Source organism: Scleropages formosus, chromosome 5, assembly GCF_900964775.1.
Source record: "Scleropages formosus chromosome 5, fSclFor1.1, whole genome shotgun sequence".
NCBI classification, from domain to species: domain Eukaryota; kingdom Metazoa; phylum Chordata; class Actinopteri; order Osteoglossiformes; family Osteoglossidae; genus Scleropages; species Scleropages formosus.
Window position 1 is genome coordinate 23,000,928 of NC_041810.1, and position 21,201 is coordinate 23,022,128.

At 47.7% G+C, this 21,201-nt stretch overlaps 2 protein-coding genes across 4 annotated transcripts; both read left to right on the plus strand.

Moving 5' to 3' along the window:
* Positions 1–1,844: 1,844 nt before the first annotated feature.
* On the plus strand, positions 1,845–13,588 carry LOC108942364 (nucleosome assembly protein 1-like 1). Of its 3 annotated transcripts, none has more exons than XM_018765680.2 (15): positions 1,845–2,000; positions 4,589–4,625; positions 5,963–6,051; positions 7,206–7,308; positions 7,835–7,976; positions 8,429–8,509; positions 8,980–9,108; positions 9,345–9,416; positions 9,533–9,672; positions 9,782–9,927; positions 10,014–10,033; positions 10,168–10,290; positions 10,405–10,437; positions 10,549–10,599; positions 11,822–13,588. In XM_018765680.2, exons 2-15 carry the CDS (start codon positions 4,609–4,611, stop codon positions 11,858–11,860), a joined length of 1,185 nt encoding a protein of 394 aa, XP_018621196.1. In that variant the 5' UTR covers positions 1,845–2,000; positions 4,589–4,608; the 3' UTR covers positions 11,861–13,588. The 3 variants fall into 3 exon arrangements, with proteins under 3 accessions (XP_018621196.1, XP_018621197.1, XP_018621198.1); XM_018765681.2 differs by lacking the exon at positions 1,845–2,000 and adding an exon at positions 2,011–2,314; XM_018765682.2 differs by lacking the exon at positions 1,845–2,000 and adding an exon at positions 3,549–3,817.
* Positions 13,589–14,546: 958 nt separating this feature from the next.
* On the plus strand, positions 14,547–17,467 carry LOC108942192 (pleckstrin homology-like domain family A member 1). Its single transcript, XM_029252061.1, has 2 exons — positions 14,547–15,192; positions 16,303–17,467. Exon 1 carries the CDS (start codon positions 14,708–14,710, stop codon positions 15,182–15,184), a length of 477 nt encoding a protein of 158 aa, XP_029107894.1. The 5' UTR covers positions 14,547–14,707; the 3' UTR covers positions 15,185–15,192; positions 16,303–17,467.
* Positions 17,468–21,201: the final 3,734 nt, after the last annotated feature.

The window sequence follows — 21,201 nt, forward strand, 5'->3', positions numbered from 1 at the left end:
TACCAGACTGTATCCAGGCTGCGGTTGGTACAAAATGCTGCTCTGAGAATTGTTACTAGAACTAGAAAGTACGACCATATAACACCGATACTTAAATCGTTACATTGGCTCCCGGTCGCATTTCGAGTTGATTATAAAATCCTACTTTTGACCTACAGTATAAGGCAGTACATGGCATTGCTCCGGCTTACCTTTGTGAGATCATTCATTTTTATATCCCAGGACGATATCTCCGTTCATTAGATGCAGGTTACCTTAAAGTACCCGTGATCAATAAGACCTCAGCAGGAGGTCGCGCCTTTAGTTATAGAGCACCTAAACTGTGGAATAGTCTACCAGTTACTGTCAGAAATGCCCCGTCTGTTTCTGTTTTCAAATCCCGACTAAAGACTTACATGTTCACTCAGGCATTCCACCTCGTAATGTAATTCCACCTGCCTTGGTTGTTTTTTATCACCTTTATAAAAATGCATATTAAATTTACTTAAGTAACAAATTACTAACTCTGTCCTATCTTCTCGCTGAGCACTACTTCGCTACATAAGACCTGAGGAGGCCGGCCAGTGGTGACAGACGAATCCCGTGCTGACAGAGGATGACGTCCATCTGCCGTGACGATCGAGACGTTCCATGCAGAGTCGGGGATCCAAGATGCCATTCACCAACATTATAATTACTTGTTAAACACTGGCTTACAAATTATTTTCTAGAATGCCCAGGAGGGGTGGGCTACCACTGGCCCGTGGACCCCCAGAGGTTTTTTTTCTCCCTCAACCTTCAGTTGGGAGTTTTTGTTCCTTTCCCTGGCAGCCAGTAGGTATACTTATAGCTCTATAATAAGTTCTTCATTATGGTAGCCATTAGTTGACTGTCTTCTTTGTTTGTATCAATTTTTCTTGCTGTATGCCTGGTTAAATCGCTCTGTGTCACTGCGTGAGAAGAGCGCTCTATAAAAATAAATTGAATTTTCACGAGAGCCTGGAGGACGGTAACACCACTACACACCGAAATACTGGTAAACCTGGACACGGGGCAGATTATTAATATTCCTGCTGTTAGATGTAATATGACTAACAGTCTTTTGCTTATGGACATCAAGAGCAAAATATGTACTACATAAATGTGTACAGGTGCAGCTGGCTTTGTTGCCCAGTAAAACCGGTGTTACCTCACGCCTCAGTGGACTTGTTAGTGAGAATCACTGCAATTCAGACCTCTCAGCGCACAGTAAATGTAGCAGAGCAGGTACATAATTCAGAAGTGATGTTTCCTTAGGAAAAACAGCTGATATATTGAAGAATATCCGCTTAGTGTGGGACTGGCCTGCGGTCCTGGATGCCTGCAGGGTCTGCCAACTTTGGCTTTACCTCATCTCTGGAAATCACCACGCTAGGACTGCCGTTACTCGAGCTCACCGTATTCCACTATTGGCCACTGGGGAGAACTCAGGTTTTCTTTTTTTAATTTTTCTTGCGTCCTGCCAAAGTCACAGCGTCCTTCCCTTACCAAACTGACACATCCCTCTGCAGGCAGCTCAGACTGTCAACGCCTTCTCTTCACCGGGGTACCAGCTGTCACCCCCTTGGCTCGTCTCTGTACACACTTCGCAGTGATTGAAGCCACGCTCCGCGTTGACACGATGCTGGAAACTAAGTAGCATTTTGCCCTTCTCGGCATCTCTTAGCGTCATGCAAGTTTTAGATTCGCATTACACAAATGGAAGAGATCGATACAAGCGCCACAAATAATAAGCGAGCCTGTGCGTGTGACACTTATTACACAGCCAGCGCTTAGCAGAGCCGCGGAGCCCCGCCCACACGCCGAAACGTTGCCCTGGTGACTGCCGGTTTACGTGCTCACGCTGGATGTATATGAGCGCGAGCGGCGGGATCTCGCTCCTTTTTACCGCCGTCAGCGCGGAGTCATTTTCCTGGGGACCCGCTTCGCAGCGCCGCGGCCGCCACAGCTCGAAACGCCACCGGCGGAAGAAGAAAGAGGAGGTTAGTGCCGAGCCACGCGGCTCCGTAATGTTAGCGATTAAGTTAAGAAGCTCAGATCGACTCGGTTCCTTGTGCGCGGGTCGCACGCCGCCGGCGCGAGGAAGGGTAGCGCTAGCGTAGCGGAAGCCCGGCGGCAGCGAGAGAGAGAGAGAGTGCGCTCGTGCCGGAGCCTCTTACTGCGGCGGGAAGTCTGAGAGCGACGGCGGCCATTGAACCTCCACCATGATGGGCTGAACCCTGCGTGTCGCATATAATAACTTCTTGCTTTCGCGGCGCGGGCAGCCGTGCGTGTTCGCCACTCACTGTGACTAAGTGTGAGGCGGGAGACGCCGGAGAGGGAGAGGGGTCGGTCGCGACGCGACTCTCATTTTGAGCGCCGTATCGTACGCGCGTGGTTTTCTCGGACCTCGCTTGTTGAAATGGCCTAATTTCTCCTGGGCGCGGGAGGCGACCCCGTTAGGCGATGTAGCCGGCGGAGGTGTCGACCGCCCGCCCGCTTTAATTATTCGCTCGTCACGACGTTCGTTTCACGTACGCGGCATTTCGTGCTCGTGTGGAACCGGGAAGAAAGTGTTTGTGCTCGTCGTGGCGAGGCCTAGGCCTCGGTCGGTGTGTTTCTGAACAAGGAATTCATTGTGTCACTTGTTGTGGAGGAGGCGCCGCCGCTGCGCTGCTGTTTACTGACATATATACGAACAGTAATTGTGTGCAGCCCTGTGCCGACTCTACGATTGATAATCATTATCATCGTGTAACTGTTAGCAAAAATGATTGATACGTACGTCTTCCATCTGTAGGTATCTGGCGGCTGGCCCCTTCAAATTAAACCTTTTGAACAAAGCTGGAGCGTTTTTTAAAAAAAAAAAAAAAAAAAACAACTTGGTGTATTTCTGAGCGCGTTTGAAAGATGGAGGGGGGGGGGGAAGAGATATAATAGGGGACTGACACACACGACACGTGTTGCACGCGGAGCCGCGCGGCGCTGGCCCCTCAGCACGTGGCCTCCCCCCTCCACACGTGAAGTTTCACTCGGACCTGCTGACTTCCAGCCACAGGTGTAGCCCGTGGGGCACTTCACGCGAAACACCCGTTTCTTCCCACAGTTGTGAACTGCTCCTGGTGGCTACCGTGTTTTCGGGGAATAAACGAGGTACCTCTGTGGTGTCCTGGCTCTCTACCCAAGGACATTACTGGCAACCCCAGTTGGGTCTCAAGTACATGATTTTTCTCTTCTAAAGAGGCTTTTGTATGGAGGTGCTTGTCGGCTCAGTTTTGTGCCAACCGTGTGCCATCCACTCGCCTTTCAGCAGGTCCCGCTCTTGGACACCAGTTGCTGTGGTGGAGTTTGAGCGGTTTGTAATGACACTTCTCAACCCCCGCGCACTTGTTTTTTTTTTAAAACTAGAATTGTTTGGCATCAGGGGATGAAAAAATGTGCACTTTTACATCTTGCAGAGTACCGTATGTATATAGTGACACAGCCGTTAGTCAGGAATCTTGCTTCGAATGCAGCTTCCTTCTGCGTTTTTTGTCAACTTGCCAAATATGTAGTTTTTGTGGATTCAGAATTAAGCTTTTTTTCTTCATGCATTCTGGCATAGCCAGTGTAAATGTTCTGATTTGTAAGTTTCCTGTAACAATCCTCCCTTGCAGCTGGGAATTGCAAAGGATCTGAATGATGACTGAACTGAACTCAGGTTCAGAGTTTTACATTTGAACAAGAATCGTTCATAATGAAGAACAGGATGATGATGAATAACCATTTTTTTCGACGCAGGCTTATTGACTCTCTCCGTCTGCACTCGGCGAGAAGTTTGGTGAATGCTCAGAATCCTCACACCTGTTGGAAACACCCTGGTGCAAAATGGTGTTCCTCAGGGCTCCCTTCTGATACCCCTATAGATCCTTCATTCTACTTCCAACTGATGGCTGACTTTGTATATTCTTGCTTTTTGATCCTTTAAATCATTGAAAAACTAAAACTTCCCCTTAAACTTTATATTCCCGTGTAGCTTCAGTGATGTATGGAAATGTCTGAAACGCAACAGAAATAATGGTTATTTAAAAAAAGTCCCTGCAGACTGAGAATGCATATCTTCCCTTATTGGCTGTTTGTAGTGTGTGCTTTTTCCCCTCTTCAGGGGCTTTGCTGAAATTATTTTTCACACGACACTATATAGTCAAATTTCTGAAGACCATGAAAATATTGTCTTTTGCACAAGTTTAAAATAGTTAAGAGTGATAGTATAGCTATTGTATCTGTGACATGATGCTCTTCGTTGGGTCCCTGGTAGCTTTAGCTCTGTTTGCCACTACAACCATCTGGCTATCTGTAGTATGAAAACTGGGTTTACCTTGTGCTGATGAGGCCATACTGTGTAAGGTTTAAATGGTGGCAAGACCCTACTCAAGCACCGCATGGCGCATTGAAGGATTTTCAGAGCTAGTGTTTCAAGAGTTTTTGTCCACTTCTGGGCTGGTATTTAGAAAGTCCAGCTGACCTTTAGAATGGCTTTTAAGGGCCAGAAAGTCACGATCATAATTGTCTGGCTGTTCTGAAATCTTTCTTGCTTTTTCTATTCCTCTAGGAATTTGAGACTATACCGCAATGGCAGACAACGACAAGTAAGTACCTTTGTAACCGTGCAGTAAATTCTTCACATGTGGCCCCCATCCAGGTCACGTACCTCTCCATTGTAACAAAATTCGTGCGCAAACCAGATGGATGCGGTACGCACTCTAGCGTGCTGCAGTGGTGCCGCGTTCTCACTGGTCTTGGACGTTTACTGGTGATCCTCCCCCAAAATTCTGGCCAAAATGGGTGCTGAGCTGCTGTAGTTTAATGCTCTGTGCCCATCTTGCACCCTGTTGCAACATGCTGTGCTGGAGTGCAGGTCAGCCTCCTGTAATCAGCCTCCTGCTGGATATTACTTTAATTGGGGTGTTTTGGTCTTGACCACATCCTCATCCTTGGTACCACCTGCCATTTGCATCATCTGAGGTTACATATGTTATGGAAACCAGTGCGTGGTCTGAGATGATGTGCTTCTGTGGCGCATTTTGTTGGGCCGAGGTCTCGGCATGTGTTCTTGATGTTCTCTGCGTCCGGTTCTGTGTCGACGAGTATTGAACGGTTGTCTGCTGAAGGTGTCTCAGATGTTTGCCGCTTCCTCGGAATGCCTGAGCCCCATTCTGTGTGTGTGTGTGTGTGTGTGTGTGTGTGTGTGTGTGTGTGTGTGTGTGTGTGAGAAAGAGGGAGAGATGGTGATTAATGGCTGACCAGAGCCAAACTGCTCCTTACAGGACTGTGTTGAAAGGCTCCATTAGCCAGAGGAACGTTGCAGCACTGCCTCCTGTGGCCAAGTCTTTGCCCAGACTGTCTGTCTGGCTTCCTCTCTGCCTTGGGATGAGTGACTGTCCTGCGCAGTGGTACTGCTCTGTGTTTGATTAACAGGCCTGGGCAAGTCTCCAACCTGATGTCTTCTGCAGACAGAGGGCTCCCGTTGGCAGAGGGGCACACCGGTGCCTGCCAGCTCCCCCCGAATCCATCCGTCCCTCTATCCATCTGCTCTGGCGAGCAGCTTAATGGCCTGCAGTGTGTCTTGCATTTCGTGGTTGGTGCTTCATACTGTAGGCATCTGCAGGGAACTTGTTTGCAGCTGAAGTTCACACAGGCTGTGTTCCCCAGATGGATGTCAGTTTTCCCCAGAATCCACCATGTAGTGAAAGTCTAGTGGCGATGACTGTAACGCGTGCCATTGTGTAAATCCAGTTTTATAGGAGCGAAGCGAGAACCTGTTGTCTTGACCCTTCACTGCTGCCATTTTTACCATGTTTGCAACGGGCACAGGGTCTCTTCTGAACAATGTGACAAGGGCAGTGGATGTTAACCTGCACTTGGTTAACAACTGTGTGCATGTGGAAGGCACCACACAAACTGTGACCCTCTTTCTCACCTGCAGTAAAGACCAGGCCGAGATGGACCCAGCAGACATGGAAGATGTGGAGGAGGTGGAAGAGGAGGAGACGGGAGAAGATGCAAACAGCAAAGGTAGGATCTCCTTGTCCTCCATTTGTGTGGCACCGTGGTTTGTACCTGAGGGTTGGGGCAGTGCCGTTGAGTCGAATTGGAGTCATCGCAGCCACTCACCTGCTTTTTGTGGTAAGATAAGGGTATGGAAGCGGTTTGCTGTTGCCCTTTACATTAAGAAAAAAGGGACACCGTACAAACTCTGCATACCCTGAGCCAGAATGTACAGTTTACACCCTGAGGCACCAGTGCTACCTGCGGTGCCACCATGCCCCTGCATGTCCCCTTACATTAATATAGATGTTACATTATATTAAAAACCCAAATGCAATATGCTTAGGGTTCTAACAATGTTGGAACAGCTGTATTAAAATACAGTAAAAACCCTTTGCTTAGGAATGGCTTCCTGGTTTCCAACACGTTGCAAGGGAAACAAACAGAACCAGATGTCGCTTTCTGCTAGAAGAACTGGCTGTCAGTCAGGGTGAGCAGAAGTGTGCACAATCTTCTAAATAGAGAGTTGATGGACTCATTGCAGCCCCTTGCATTCAGAGGAAAAGGAAATAAGCCTATTGGTTTTTAATGTGTGGGGCATTGGTGATGTTTCCTGATCTTCTCAAATTGATGTTTGAAATGATTTTAGTGTGTCCCTCAGTCCATGATGTCTTCTGCAAAAGATACTAGCTTTTGGCAGCTCTTTTGGAATTAAATATTCTTTTGCATTCTATTTTTATGAGCTTGCAGAAATGTGAGCTCAGGGTTTACTGGTGTCTCAGATGCTTGTCTCGTTCTCTTGCTGACATGTTGTCGGGGTGGGGGGGGCCTTTCATGTCTCGTGGAGTGAAGGCACTTTGCCCTGCAACACAATTACTTTCACATACTTTCAAAGTGACATGAGGGCCTGCTATAAGAAGCACCTGGTACAGTACTTGGAGTGGTCACCTGGTGAGCATCTGGGGCAGCCAGACCACCCTGGTGTGGAAGAATAGCCTTGTGCTATGCTGGCATTGTGGGTGGATGTTCATCAGATCAGCGTACAGCCCTCTTCCGTGCCTCCTTTCTTTCAGTGCTGTGTCTCCATGCATCACAGTTGTAGTTCCAGGCTGAACATCTGACTTTTAAATACTTTCTGTGATTGGTTCAGTTGCCTGACCCACAGACCTCTCTGCTCTCAGCTCGCCAGCTCACGGTGCAAATGATGCAGAACCCCCAGGTCCTGGCAGCGCTGCAGGAGCGGCTGGATGGTCTTGTTGGTTCGCCGTCGGGCTACATGGAGAGGTGAGACCCAGGGTTCCGCTACGCCTGCTGTGTGTAGCTGCAGCTTCTGACATGTATGCGGTTCAGGTTAGCTTTTGAGTTGCTCCTGATAATGCTGTCATTACAATTTGTATTGCGAAAGCCGATCCGAGAGTCTGTGCCGGGCTCGAACCTGCAGCCAGGTGTCCCTTTGCAGTCGCCCGTTCAAGGTCTGAAATGGACACTGCAGGCAGAGCAACACATCCATAATACAAGGCCCAGTCAAGAAGTGTCCACAGCGATATTTATAAAGAAGTTAACTATTGCGAGCACTTTTCGATTTGACCTCATGCTTGTCTCGGAACATCTGTTTGTAAGTGGGCTCTTGTCAGCAGTCTGGTGTTGGGAGGAATTCTCTCTTCCTTTGAATACTTGTGATGCAGAAATTAAGCGCAGGGCTCCACGTGGACCATCTCGGCTTTAACCAAGAAATGGGCTGAGATGGCCTAGTATTCAGTCTTCACCTGTCCCGCACCTGTAATCGGAGCTCTTCTCGCCCTTCTCCCAGTTTACCCAAAGTGGTAAAGCGACGTGTGAATGCCCTCAAGAACCTCCAAGTGAAATGTGCCCAGATTGAAGCCAAGTTTTACGAAGAAGTCCATGAGCTGGAAAGGAAGTACGCTGCCCTCTATCAGCCGCTTTTTGACAAGGTGAGGGAGTGTCTTGTCTGAGCTGCTTGCATTTGGTGACTTAAGAATTGCAGCGATGTTTCAGGCTGCCAGCGTACCACTCTAATGCAGTGAGTGGTTGTGTGACAGCTGTCCTGTGCTGTACAATGACGACAAAGCTTGAAACGGTAAAATGAGGATTTGTATCGACGTTATGGGTGTGTTTGATAGTTCTGAGTGTCGACCACATCGCACCTCACGCCGTTCCCCTGTTTTAACTAGCAGTTGTTGCACACTGCTGGCTCTGTTCACCATGGTATGTCTTGTCATGGAGGCCAAACTGTGGGTTGGTGTGAACAACAAACAAAAGCATCATTGGGGATTCTAGGAAAGGGGAGGGGTGTAAGTTCGGGGCACCATGTAGCAAGAGCTATGTGGCTCAGTGTGATCACAGGTTCCAAGCGTGGCTCTGCTCTTCCTCTCTCCCTCCACAGCGCAGCGACATCATCAAAGCAGCATACGAGCCCACGGACGAGGAGTGCGAATGGAAGGCCGATGAGGAGGAAAAGCTAACGGTCAGTAAGCCAGTGGGTCGCTCTGTCTTCAGCAGGCTGCTGTGGGCAGTTTCCCCACCCGTGTTCAAGCTACCAGCCACAGCCGGGTGAAACTAGTTAATAGCGGCATAGGGAATTAAGGACAGATGGGTTGCAGACAATGTTTCTCCAATACATCCTTTGTGCGTGTCAGACATGTTGAAACTGCTAAAGGCGTGTTGACGTGTCTGTATACACACCTGGATTGCTCAAGTTTAATGAGCATGCAGAATAACAGGCTTTTGCCTTTAACCATTTCAGAATGATTGAATTAATGTACTTATATGGACAGCTAGTGTAGCGATTAGAGCTGCTGCCCTTGGACCCAAATGTTGTAGGTTCAAATCCCATCTCCAGCTGTATAAATAGGTCAATCATTGTAAATTACTTTGGAGAAAAGTCAAACAAGTAAATGTTCATGATATGATGAAATGTTCCTGCTGCCATTCTAGGAGGAGATGAAGGAAAAAGCTAAAGTGGAAGAGGAGAAGAAAGATGAGGAAAAGGAGGACCCCAAGGGTATCCCAGAGTTCTGGCTGACAGTCTTCAAGAATGTTGACCTGCTCAGTGAAATGCTGCAGGTATGTCGTGTTGAACGGAAGAACACAAACCAAATGTTGTTGCAAAATGTAGGTCAGGTCACATGTTCACTTGTTTGGGGACTTGTGTGTGTACCCTAAAGGTTTGTTACTGCTGCCACCTGCTGGTATGTCTGAACTCTTTAGGCTAGGATGTTTTTGCATTTGGTGTGAAATATTGAAATTCAACAGACTTAATATGCTCTTGTGAAAGCTGTGGGTTTCCCCCCGTTTCCCAGGAACACGACGAGCCCATTCTCAAGCACTTGCAGGATATCAAAGTGAAATTCTCGGACCCAGGGCAACCAATGGTGAATCTCAAAGCTCTCCTGCTTCGTCCTCCTTGGTACTAGTTTGGCTCAAGTTGCACTGCTTCACGCTCTAGGAAAAGCGTTAAACTTTGTTTTAACATTGTGTTCCCTCGCAGAGTTTTACATTGGAATTTTACTTTGAACCCAACGACTTCTTTGCAAACCAAGTGCTGACCAAAACGTACAAGATGCGTTCGGAGCCAGACGAGGCAGATCCGTTCTCCTTTGACGGTCCAGAAATCATGGGTTGCACTGGGTAAGAAAGGACCACACGTTTGAAATGTCTTCCTCTGCCTGATTGATGCGTTGGGTTTGTTTCCCTGGTGGTGAGTGTGTGTGTGTTCAGCGCTTTATTCTGAAACCAGCTGCCAGATCGACTGGACAAAGGGCAAGAACGTCACACTAAAGACCATAAAGAAGAAGCAGAAGCATAAGGGTCGCGGTACAGTGCGAACGATCACCAAAACGGTGCCCAATGACTCGTTCTTCAACTTCTTTTCTCCACCAGAAGGTATGACCTGCTGAGTTTTATTGGATTGAATTGACTGGCTTTGCAGACTGAAATGAATGTAAATCTGTCTCTGTTTTTATTGACAGTCCCAGAAAATGGAGAGTTGGTAAGATATTTTTATTTTTTAAATATGTATTAAATTTAGTTCCATTTCAAAAATTAAACCTTCAAGCGGAAGCAGCAACGGCTCCTGCTCCATGTAGCACAGTGTTTGACACCCCGGTGCCGGTTCGCTTGTAGGACGAGGACTCGGAAGCGATCCTTGCAGCCGACTTTGAAATCGGACACTTCCTGCGCGAGCGCATCATTCCGAGAGCGGTGCTCTACTTCACAGGCGAGGCCATCGAGGATGATGACGATGATGTGAGTCATAGTCAAGTGGGCAAAGGAACATGGGTTCAATAGAGGGTGTGTGTTATGGGTGCTGTGTGGCGGCAGCAGCAGCTCTAAGGCTTAATTTTTTTCCTCTTCTTTCAGTATGATGAGGAGGGGGAGGAAGCAGACGACGAGGTAATGATACTCACTTCAGTCATCCTGAGGGAAAACTGCCTTCTCTGAGATGTTGGTAATTGAGCTCATGAAATTGACACCCCCCCGCCCCACCTTTCTGCTTTGATCTAGGAGGGTGAGGAAGAAGCAGATGAAGAGAATGATCCAGACTATGATCCCAAGGCAAGTGACCTCTGTCAGTAATGGGGCAGCAAGTCCTCGGTCCATTTGAGTTGAACCCCTCCATATTTGAACGTACGCAATTTAAATTGTCCCTGCGTGCGTGCACGCACCCAGGCCCCCCATTTGCTGTCTAAGTCAGGAATTGTAGCGACCGACTTGTGCTGTGGCGAACCACTGGCAGAGCTCTGTCTATGAGCAGTTGGTCTTGCCCAGAGTCCCTTGCGGTCATCGTTTGCTCACCTTCACGTTGGACCGCTGTTGAGTTCTATGCTTTTTGTGACACAATTTCACCCAGATTTTGTGTGCAAGCCTTTTCTTGTAAAATGAGAAACCTTTTGAGCTACCAGTAACAACATCTCAGGCTGTGTCTTGAACACAGGACCTCCTTCCTGTGGGGTTGGGATGACTGCAGGCATGTCTGCTTTTCACATCCTGTGGACTGTGCATATGAATATAGTCCTCAAGCTACAAAATCCTTGTGGAATTGAATGAATCTCCCCTCATGTTCACTGAGGATGACATTTAATACCCAAGACACATAACATGTAGGTGTGTATGATTTCAAACATTGACATGGAGACATTTGGTTTTCTCCCAGCTGCTTTCAAAGTTGTGTGTCTGTGCACACGCATGCAACCTCTGGTAACTGCCTTCTGATTTAAGCATCATTAACACAAATCTGTGCTGGTCTTCACTTCTTGTGATACTGTGGTGTCGTCCGTGTTTTATTCATGCAGTCGGCCTTCCGAAGTGACTTTGGAATGACTGAGAACATTGGGTGTGGTTTAGTGTTCTGGAAAATTCAGAATACTCGTGTTGGCAATTGTCCATTTGTCTGAGACAGTCACTTTGGATGCATAACATTTTAGCTGAAGTCAGCAGCTATTTAGATTGGACACTTGGACTTGTGACCAAGTGGTGGTTCAAGTCCTTCGCCACAATCTGCTAGGATGTAGGGGTTGCAGGAAATTTTAGGTTTTCTGTTCTGGTGCCTTCTGGGATTCTCCCAAAGGACACGTCCCCCCCCCCAAAAAACACCGTTCATACCAAAGTGCCCTCATGGGTTTCTTTCCAAAATGTGCTGCATCGGGTGGTTTTTATTATTGACACCCTGTGTTTTGGAGCCAAAACAAGTGTTTCAGGCTGATAGAAATGGTCACATGGCACTGGACAAAAACCATGGTAACCTTGTGCTTATACCCCTCCCCTCTTTCTCCCACAGAAGGATGCGAACCCACCAGCTGAGTGTAAACAGCAATGAAGCCTGCACCCGTGGCCTTGAGGATTGATTTTCTGCACTGTAACAGCTTCTGGAAGAAAACATAGTTACTTATACCGCCTTATAATGTTTTTGTATTCTTGGTAGGAATTTACAAAGGGTTTAAACATTTTGTTACAAAACTCATAACTGCTGGAGCCAGTTCCAAGACGTGGCTCATTCAGCATAGTATTTTACTAGACTCTGTACAAATAGAACACAGTAAATCCCTCTAAAGGAAAAAGCATGAATGTGTCCACTGCTAAATATCTTGGGTTTCTGTGGAGTCTTGTTGCATCACTTAGACAGCAGCTGTGGGGGGAAAAAACAAATTCTGGCAATGAATGGGGAAGTGGGGGGGACAGATGTGTTCCGGCCTGTTTCTTTCCCCGAATGACCAACCAAAGCAATATATCATAGGCTTCGACGTTCTCTCGGAGCCCTGGCATCCCTCATCCCTGTAGCGGGGGCCTTTCTCCCGCTGCTCTACTGGAAAGGACCAGCTTACACACACTGACACATCTTGCTTAACATGCTTAATGTCGACATGTAACGTGACCTTTACCACTGTATCCGTGTGCCATTCAGGTATCAAAGCAGTGTTTCCTGTAGTTTATGTGTACTGCGGTACACGGGGGGAGGGGGGTTGGTTCTGGATAATTTTGTATGTTTGGTTTTGTCCTGCAAGCGACCTGAGATCTTGTGCTGAAGTTGGAAGGTCAGTGTTTGTCTTTGAACTGATCTTGCAGTGAAAGTGGGAAGCTGTGTAGGTTTTGTGGCCAAACTCAAGTTCTTGCATTCCAAATATTTTCAAAGTTCAACTTTGTACCTGGTCCTCAGTCTCAAGCGTTGATCTTACCTTTGCATAGCACAACTGTTCATGTAGCACCTTGTCTGACTTGCCATGAGTCAGTAGTGTCCTCTGGGCCCTTTGTGGGTTCAGTGTTTGTGTCATGAAGACTATGTAGCACTAGTTGACGGTGGAATTGTACCATGGTATGCTCCTTGTAGTTTGGGGGTTAGCCACAGCAGGCACTTGCTGCTGCAAACAAATCAGTCGAGTGCTTAAAACCTTGGTAGTCCAGTTTTTCTTTCTGGATGACTCCCCATCCATGTTGTGGGGGCAGATTTACAGTGCATTTTATGAATTTTTTTTTTTTTTTTTTTTTTTTGTTTAAATGGTTAAAACATGAGCCCTTACAGCCAAAGTTTTTCTTCCCACTACCCTTCTTTCTCCTGACATTTAAGCTTGGTAGCATTGGGATTCATAATTCTTGTTGTGAATATGAGAGTGGGGGGGGGCAAGATTTGGCCAAGAGTTCTTTTAAGGGGACTTTGTATCAGGGGTATCTGAAGGGGGATTAAAAGGAATCTTTTGCCCAGTGTCATGCTGTTGTCATTCCAGACCTTTCTGAAGTGTGAGGTGGAGCTGTTGCTTCTGTTAGAAATGGTGGCACTTCATGTACAGTGCAAGACCAGTACTTGGCTCCATCCTTTTTCTGAATCAAGAGTCTGGTCATCATGTTCTACTGCCATGGTCCAGGAGGACTTCTAGAACATCTACAGGTGCTGTGGGAAATGAATCCTGTCAGCTGGGCTTAAACTGGATCTTGTGCGGATCCTTCTGAACAGCTGTTGTCAAAGCAAAATGCTATGCTACAACCTAGAGATGTACTCGACTGAACATGTATCTATATTCCTGAATAAACCGATTGAACATGCACCTCTCAACTTATTGTGTTCCTTGAGTGTCTGTGCAGTGAATGATTGAATGTCATTTTCAAGTGCGGGCAAAGTTAGTGTAGGTCTTCTTCAACTTGTACACCTGTACTTCATCTTACGAACAACTAGGAGCAGAAGTCAAGTTCAGAAGGTTGGAAAACCCAGCCACTACCTCAGGTAGAGTGAAGTTTCTTCACAGCTCAGTGTCCTAGTACTAAAGAAATGGCCTGTGACTGATGCATAACTGTGCTGAGCAAGTGTTCACACACCTCACTGGAAGATCTGCGGGTGCAGCAGAACCTGAGTTTCTGCGGACTGAAAAACACTTCATGTTCTTGTACTCGTGATCTTGTTTCTGGAAGCTCTTTTTGCTTGGTTGTTTTTTCATTAGATCATTAAACTGCCACCTGCTCCTAATGGAAGAACTTCGAGAAGTTCCACGGCACCAGAAGGTTTCTCCTGCTCTGCTTCCGAGGATGTGTGACATGGAGGATGCGGTATAGATCGATGGACGGATGGTCGAACATTGATCCACAAGCTCCCGTGAGCTGTGACCTTCACCTTACTCATTAAAACTGTTGTCTGCACGAGACCCATGAACGAACACGCGTGCCCCTTGGCTTGTGTTTCTCCGAGAAAACACCGCGAAATGCCACGCCGGCGAGGGGGAAAAAGAAGCCAAATGGAAAGGCGAGTGCGCGTAAACGCACACCAATTACCATGGCATCATGGGGCGCGCGCGCACCGCACCGCCACATCCACCGTGTCAACTCGTGCCGCCTGGCAGTGACGGCGAAGCGCGCGCAGGCCAGGGGGGCTGGGCTTTGATGTCGTCGCGGGGCTCGCGGCGGAGGTGGACCCCCGTGGACACACACTACCTCCGCGCGTCTGACGGCGCCGGCCGGGGCGGGGAAACCCCAGTCAGCCAGCCAGCCAGCCAGCCACCACCAGTCAGTCCTTCCGCGAACCGCGCGGCGAGCGGCACGCGCGGACTCCCGCCCCCTCGTGCAAAGCTCGATCGCGCCGGGGCGCCTCGGCTCGTGAGCAGAGCACGGCGGCTTTCGCCTCGTCCGTGTTTCGGTGGAGGGGTCGGGGTCGAGCTCTCGCTGCTCTCGCTCCTCGGTCGGGATGCTGGAGGGCGGCGGCGGCGGCGGCGGCGCGGTGCTCAAAGAGGGACTCGTGGAGAAGCGCAGCGACGGCTTGTTCCAGCTGTGGAAGAAGAAGCGCTGCGTGCTCACGGAGGACGGGCTCCAGCTCCATCACCCCAAGAAGTGCCAGCAGCACCGCTACCCGCAGCCGACGCACGGTCCCGCTCCTCCTGCGCGCTCCCGCCAGCGCGTCCCCGAGCCCGGCAAGATCAAAGAGCTGCCCTTCTCCAGCATCAAGACGGTGGACTGCGTGGAGAGGAAGGACAAGTACGTGTACTTCACCGTGGTCACCACGGAGGGCAAGGAGATCGACTTCCGGTGTGCGCAGGACGAGGGCTGGAACGCGGAGATCACGGTGCGGATGGTGCAGTACAAGAACAAGCAAGCGATCCTGGCCGTCAAGTCCACGCGGCAGAAGCAGCAGCAGCTCCTCGTGGTGCCGCAGAAGGCGGCGTGAGCGGCACGGTAAGTAAGGCGGCCACGCGCCGTGGGCTTTGCGAGCCTCGGACCGTGACTGGGGGGGGCGGAGAGGATGTTCAACTTAGAGTCGCGCTTCCAAAGTTGCGCGGTCTCTGTTGCTCGCAACACACTAGTAGTACAGCCTCAGAAAAAGAAATGTGGTGTAAATTTACGTTTAGTTATTACTGAACCGACACTTTTCTCCAAAGCGACTTGCAGTGTTTATCTACTTAAAATTATTTCCTCATTTATACAGCTGGGTCATTTTACTCCAGTAATTCAGGGTCGGTACCCCCGTGTACCACAGCTGGAGGTGGGATTCGAACCTGCAACTTCTGGAGCTGAAGGCAGTAGCTCTAACCACTGCACTACCTGATCCTGACAATTTGATGTAAATGTTACAGAGAGACAGACAAGATGGCACGGTGGCGCAGCGAGTAGCGCTTCTGTCTCAGCGCCTGGGTGGTGTGAGAGAATGTGGGTTCGATCCACGCTCATTCTGTGGGAAGTTTGCATGTTCTCCCCGTGTCTGCGTGGGTTTCCTCTGGGTGCTCTGGTTTCCTCCCACAGTCCAAAGACATGCTGTCCAGGTTCACCCATAGGGTGTGAGTGACAGAGAGAGTGTGTTCCACTGATGTATGGATGAGTGACCCAGTCTAAGTAGTGTATCTAGCAGTGTAAGTGACCTTGGTGAATAAGTTGTGTGGGCTCATAACGCTACATAGTATCCATTGTAAGTCGCTTTGGAGAAAAGCATCTGCTAAGTGAATAAATGTAAACGTAAGACGGGCAGCTCTGCTCGGTTTCAGTTTTCCAAAAGACCTTACAATAAATAGTCTCTTGTTAACCCATAGAGTGACTAACTGAGCTGACCACGAAACAATGTGCAAAATGTTGAAACTGAAAAGAACGTTGAGCAGCACAAAATAACCGACACAAAGCTTCTCAGGTGCTGCTCTTCGTGGTGTAAATAAATTTGCAGCCTCTGCGCGTCGGATTGGTGACGTCCCAGCCGAGCTTCTTCTGTACCCGTAACCTGTGTGTCGTTACTCTGTGCGCGGTGTATCCGTGAAGACGGTGCAGTGTGATCTGAATGAACCTCATCTGTGTCCGCAGGTTTTACTGGGACTCTCAGTGGAGGAAACGCTAACAAAGAGGACCTTGAATTTCCCCGGGAACGACACATCTCCAACAAAGGCTCCATTTTTCTCTAGTCCTGCAAATGGAACACACACACACACACACACACACAAAATGATGGGAACACTTCAAGCATGAGAGTAAGCTGCTGTATCGATCAATCATTATCCTTTGTTTTATTTATTAGCCCTATATAATTATATCATGTTTCAGGTTTACAAATGTGATTTTGTTGCTGAATAATCAAAATAAATATATGACGCATACGATATAAATGTTCTTAAATTGCCCACTAAATTAATTCAACGTTATGAGGTTTATTTAACCAGGTGTCCTGGGATCTAATTTCTGTCAAGAATCTTCTGCCTGCAAACAGTGACATTGATTGATCTCTGGTGCTGAACCAGAAACGTGATTGGAAAAGTGTAGGCTAATCGAATATTACCGTATTTATTCGAATGTAACTCGCCCTTGCGTATATCTCGCAGCCATAATTTTTGCTTTATGAATAAAGAAATTGAAAAGTTGCGCATTATATCTCGCACGTGGAAAAAAAGTTTAAAACGTTAAGAAACGGATAATCAATGTTACGGCAGTTTCAGATATTTTGGAATTCGGTTAAAGAGGATCAACAGTGGTCACTTTGCCTTTGTTGTTGAGTCGTGGGATCTTTTTTTTTTTTTTTTAAATAGCGCACCAATCGTATGCGTAGCGGCCTACTATCGTTGTCCGTTTCGCCTCCTTTTCAGATCACTTTTTGTAAGTTGTTCGTGAAGCATTGCGTGTGACGTATCTCGGGTCTTGTAAGTTACCCGTAATTTTTGCTCGAAGGACGGAGGAACGTTCAAGTTACGGTGCTGCTTTTAAGATCAAAGTAATTGCCGCGTTTTTCTCCGAAATCAATCCAGCGCAAGGCCTGAGTTTATTGCATCGACTGAGTTTAATGTGCCATGTTGGCCTAAACAGAAACTTGCGTTACAAAAACACCAATAAGTCAAGAAAAGCATTCCCTGGACCTAAATGTGGAATACTGAGGATTTAATTATAAACGTCTTTTCGATTTTTTTTTTTTTAATCGAAAAACTCCAGTTTCCGAAAATTCCCGCACGTATCTCGCAGCACGATTTTTTTAGCTTGAATTTTTTTGGGGGGAAAACTGCGAGTTATATTCGAGTCAATACAGTAATTGATTTTGAATTTTTCTGTTTCGGAAGTTACATAGAAAAGTGACGTTTGAAATCATACTTCTGGATTGTCGCGGCTGTATTTTTATAAACGTATGTCACTACTATTGCTGTTACGTTCGGTGATGTACAGGATTTACGAGCAACATTAGCACAAAAAAACATTACTAAGGTCGGATTCTGTATGGTACGGTACGGGAAGAGGTGACACGGTGAGTTACCGCACTGGATGACACCAACCCCAATGTTGCCACTGCCAGCACGTGTCCCCAGGGATCGTAATTTCTGTCAAGAATCGTCTGCCTGCAAACAGTGATGTTAATCTCCATACTGGTGCTGAACCAAAAACGTGCGATGAAGAACATGCTGAGAGACGTGGTGTGCTGACAGGAACCTCCAAGGTCCGTCACGCGTGGATGCCTCCCAGGGGACCTCGAGGACAGGGCCGGACAACAGCCCTCAACCCGCTTATGTTTACCGTATTCCGTCTTACTTTGCATCAGGCTTTGCATGCACTTTTGGAAGAGCGGCGTCCCTGAGGCCAGACTTCGCCACAACACAGGATGCCCCTGCCGTATGGCACCCTTTGAATTTGGGCAGCGGACACGCGGAAGTCCAAAAATTAAAATGTACAAGTTAAAAGTTCCATTTCAGAAGATGGGTTCGCTGCGAAAGTGATCAGTGCAGCAGCGTCACGGGACGAACCTGTGTGTTTGTGTGCTTTAAGAGTGGGTACTGTGCTCGTAATTGAGGTGGAGAAGCGAGGAGTCATATTCACTCTGAGGCAGTACAACAGGAGCTGAACTTCTACTGCTCCTACGTGGTCTTGAGGTGTCGCGCGCACACACTTTTGCATTTATTCATTTAGCAGACGCTAAGAGTTTTCACTGTTCTCATTCGCATCAAAGCATCACTCACAAGGGGAGTGCAGCGGTGCAGCGGGTTTGGCCAGGGCCTGCTCTCCAGTGGGTCTGGGGTTCGAGTCCCGTTTGGGGTGCCTTGCGATGGACTGGCGTCCCCTCCCGGGAGTGTCCTTGCGCCCTGTGTTGCCGGGTTACGCTCCGGTTTGCCGCGACCCCGCTCGGGATAAGCGGTTTCAGACAATGTGTGTGTATGCATCTCTCACAAGTCTTCCTTTCATTCAGCAGTTCTGAAATTGCACACACCACATGGCTGTAAGAGGGTGTGTTAAATTGCAACTGCGTTAAAAAGGCCATTTTGCTCTCAGCTGTAGAGACCGAGTGGCAAACTTCTGGTGTTTGCTTACTTCCTCGCCACTCTCTCTCGAGTAATACGCTGTAGAGAAAGCTAAAGCTTTCAGCAAGTTTGGAAGAGCGTTAACAGCCAGGGTGGTTCATAGACAATTTTAAAAGGCTGCCATCAATTTGCAGAGATGGGCCAGCGCTCCTCGCAGCAGTTTAATTTTCGAGGTCTCTCTTGGACTCCTGCTGACATCCTTCTGAAAAACCTTTCGGTCCTTTCAGACCTCGTCGGTTCACATGTCACAGTGCTGGGTGGGGGACACACTCTGGAGAGAAAGTGAGGGAAAAAATGGTTTTGTGCCACTCATTTTACTTGTCACCCGCAGCAGTATAAAATGTCATTCTGCTTGGTTATATTTTGCAGTCTTTAGGGGTTATGACCCCCCCGGTTATGCCCACTTGTGCCAACATTGGACAGGAAGGACAGTGTCCTGCGAACCCCGTGAAGTAGCAGGTGCTATGAAGGATCGAAGGTGAAAGCAATGATTGACTACAAAGGATCAGTGTCATTTTTTAACAGTTAAGTCATTAAAAACATGGTAAGTGTCCATTATATCAACGATATAAGATGATTGGGTGGATGAACAGGTCCGCTTCCTCCCATGGGGTCTGTGTCTCCTGCCAAGGCCGATGACGGCGAGAATCTTTGCGATCGTAACTGCTGAACAACAGATAAACCTTCACGCAGCTGCTCGTGTCACATGATGTAAATGTTTTAAAAAGTGTGTGTGTGTGTGTGTGTGTGTGTGTGTGTGTGTGTGTGTGTGTGTGTGTGTGTGTGTAAGGAATGTGATTAGGAATTGTGGATATTCAAATAAAGTTTTACGTAGCTACTTGTGTGATGTACATTGGTTCATATGGTGGAAAGTACCAAACTGCACTTAAGAATCACGCATCCGCATCTAAGTGCGTTCCTCCTAATGTAATGGACACATTGTATTTTCTATGAGATGTACGGTGCTTTGGAGAAAAGAGTCTGCTAAATGAATACATGGAAATGCAATCCAGCACCTGGACATTTTATTCTGTCCCAAATGGGAAAATCAGTGTTTTTCACACTGGAGGAAACTAAGCGCACAGTGGGATTTGTATCGGGACCCACAACATGACAACCGTTTCTTACAGTATCTTTTATTTCACTCAATATGAGTAAAGGAATGGTGCATCTTTTAGGAACAAAATTATTTAGTATATTAAATTCGCAAGAAGGAAGCAGACGTTGAGACGTTTGGGTAAAGGTGCCGAAGATGCCGAACGTTCTGGTTCTTGAGCTTCGTTGCACAGGGATGTAGTTGTACATCAAACTTCAGTCGGTGTTTAGTGTCGGAATCGTGGGGAAAACCTCAGTGAGGCTCTTCATCGATCAGGCAGCATGTTTTTTTTGACAACGACTTTATTTTTTCTTAAATCACAAAGCAAAGGTGTTGGGAGCAAAACAAGAGTCACATTCCTTAATTTAAAACATCAGCACCTCCTGGGCTCATGTGGAGATACGATGAGCTCCTTGGCAGCGATTTAGGAACGTCTGCGAAACACTCCAATCCCCAGATGGAGATTTGAATCAGATCATCTGCAGATCACGTGCCACAACTTCTTTTGAACTGAGCTGAGAATAATGGCTGTGTGCTCAGCTCAAAGGCAGGAATATTTCACATATTCCACAGTGAATATTTCCACTGGAAGAAAAAAGCTCTAAAAGTCTAGTTTGTTCACTCTATGCAATCAGATGTTTAACCTGAGTGTCAAGTGCTCACCGCTGTTGTTGTTTTCACATGTGAAATATTGGTCAAATGCAGAAATGTGCAACTGGTGGACTGAGGGAGATCCTGCACCTGGTGCTCTTGATACCCCGCAGAGATGCTGCGAGTTATTGATGTGTCAGACAAGCAGCAGCCTTTGCTCACCAGCAGCTCTGGGGTTAGATTCCCTGAAGGGAAAGTAGTGAAAGTGGGCCTGAGCTGGACTGGGCTGGACTGAGCTGGACTGGATGAGCTGGGCTGAGCTGTGCTGGGATGAGATGGACTGGCCTGAGCTGGGGCTGAAATGAGCTTGGTTGAGCTGGGCTGAGCTGAGCTGGGATGAGCTGGGGAAATAACTCTCGGAGCTGCTGCTGACAGTAGAGAAAGCGGACCAGCCAGGCTTGACTGATTCTTAAAGTCAGCAGATTGCAGCCAGCAGATCGGTTTCTTATTTACCGCTTTCCGAGCGTCTCTGACTGATGGCCCTTCGCCCTCCTGTGCCCCGACGCAGCACAAACACCGAGCCGCACTATTTTAGCCGGGTCGCTCTTTAAAAGCACCGGTGATGTATATTGGTGATGTATTTATTGAGTTACAAACCATTAGTGGCCCTTTGACAAGAAGAGAATGTTGTTTTTCACTCATCTTTACCTTTGCTCACAAGCAATATGTTAATATTTGACAAATATT

What these genes read in the sequence shown, in the direction of transcription:
- LOC108942364 (XM_018765680.2), top strand. An exon ending in ATGAGGAGGAAAAGCTAACG is followed by an intron (nt 8,510 to 8,979) that starts GTCAGTAAGCCA and finishes CTGCCATTCTAG; the next exon opens with GAGGAGATGAAGGAAAAAGC. An exon ending in GGGAGGAAGCAGACGACGAG is followed by an intron (nt 10,438 to 10,548) that starts GTAATGATACTC and finishes GCTTTGATCTAG; the next exon opens with GAGGGTGAGGAAGAAGCAGA.
- LOC108942192 (XM_029252061.1), top strand. Translation starts at nt 14,708, where the DNA reads ATGCTGGAGGGCGGCGGCGGCGGCGGCGGCGCGGTGCTCAAAGAGGGA.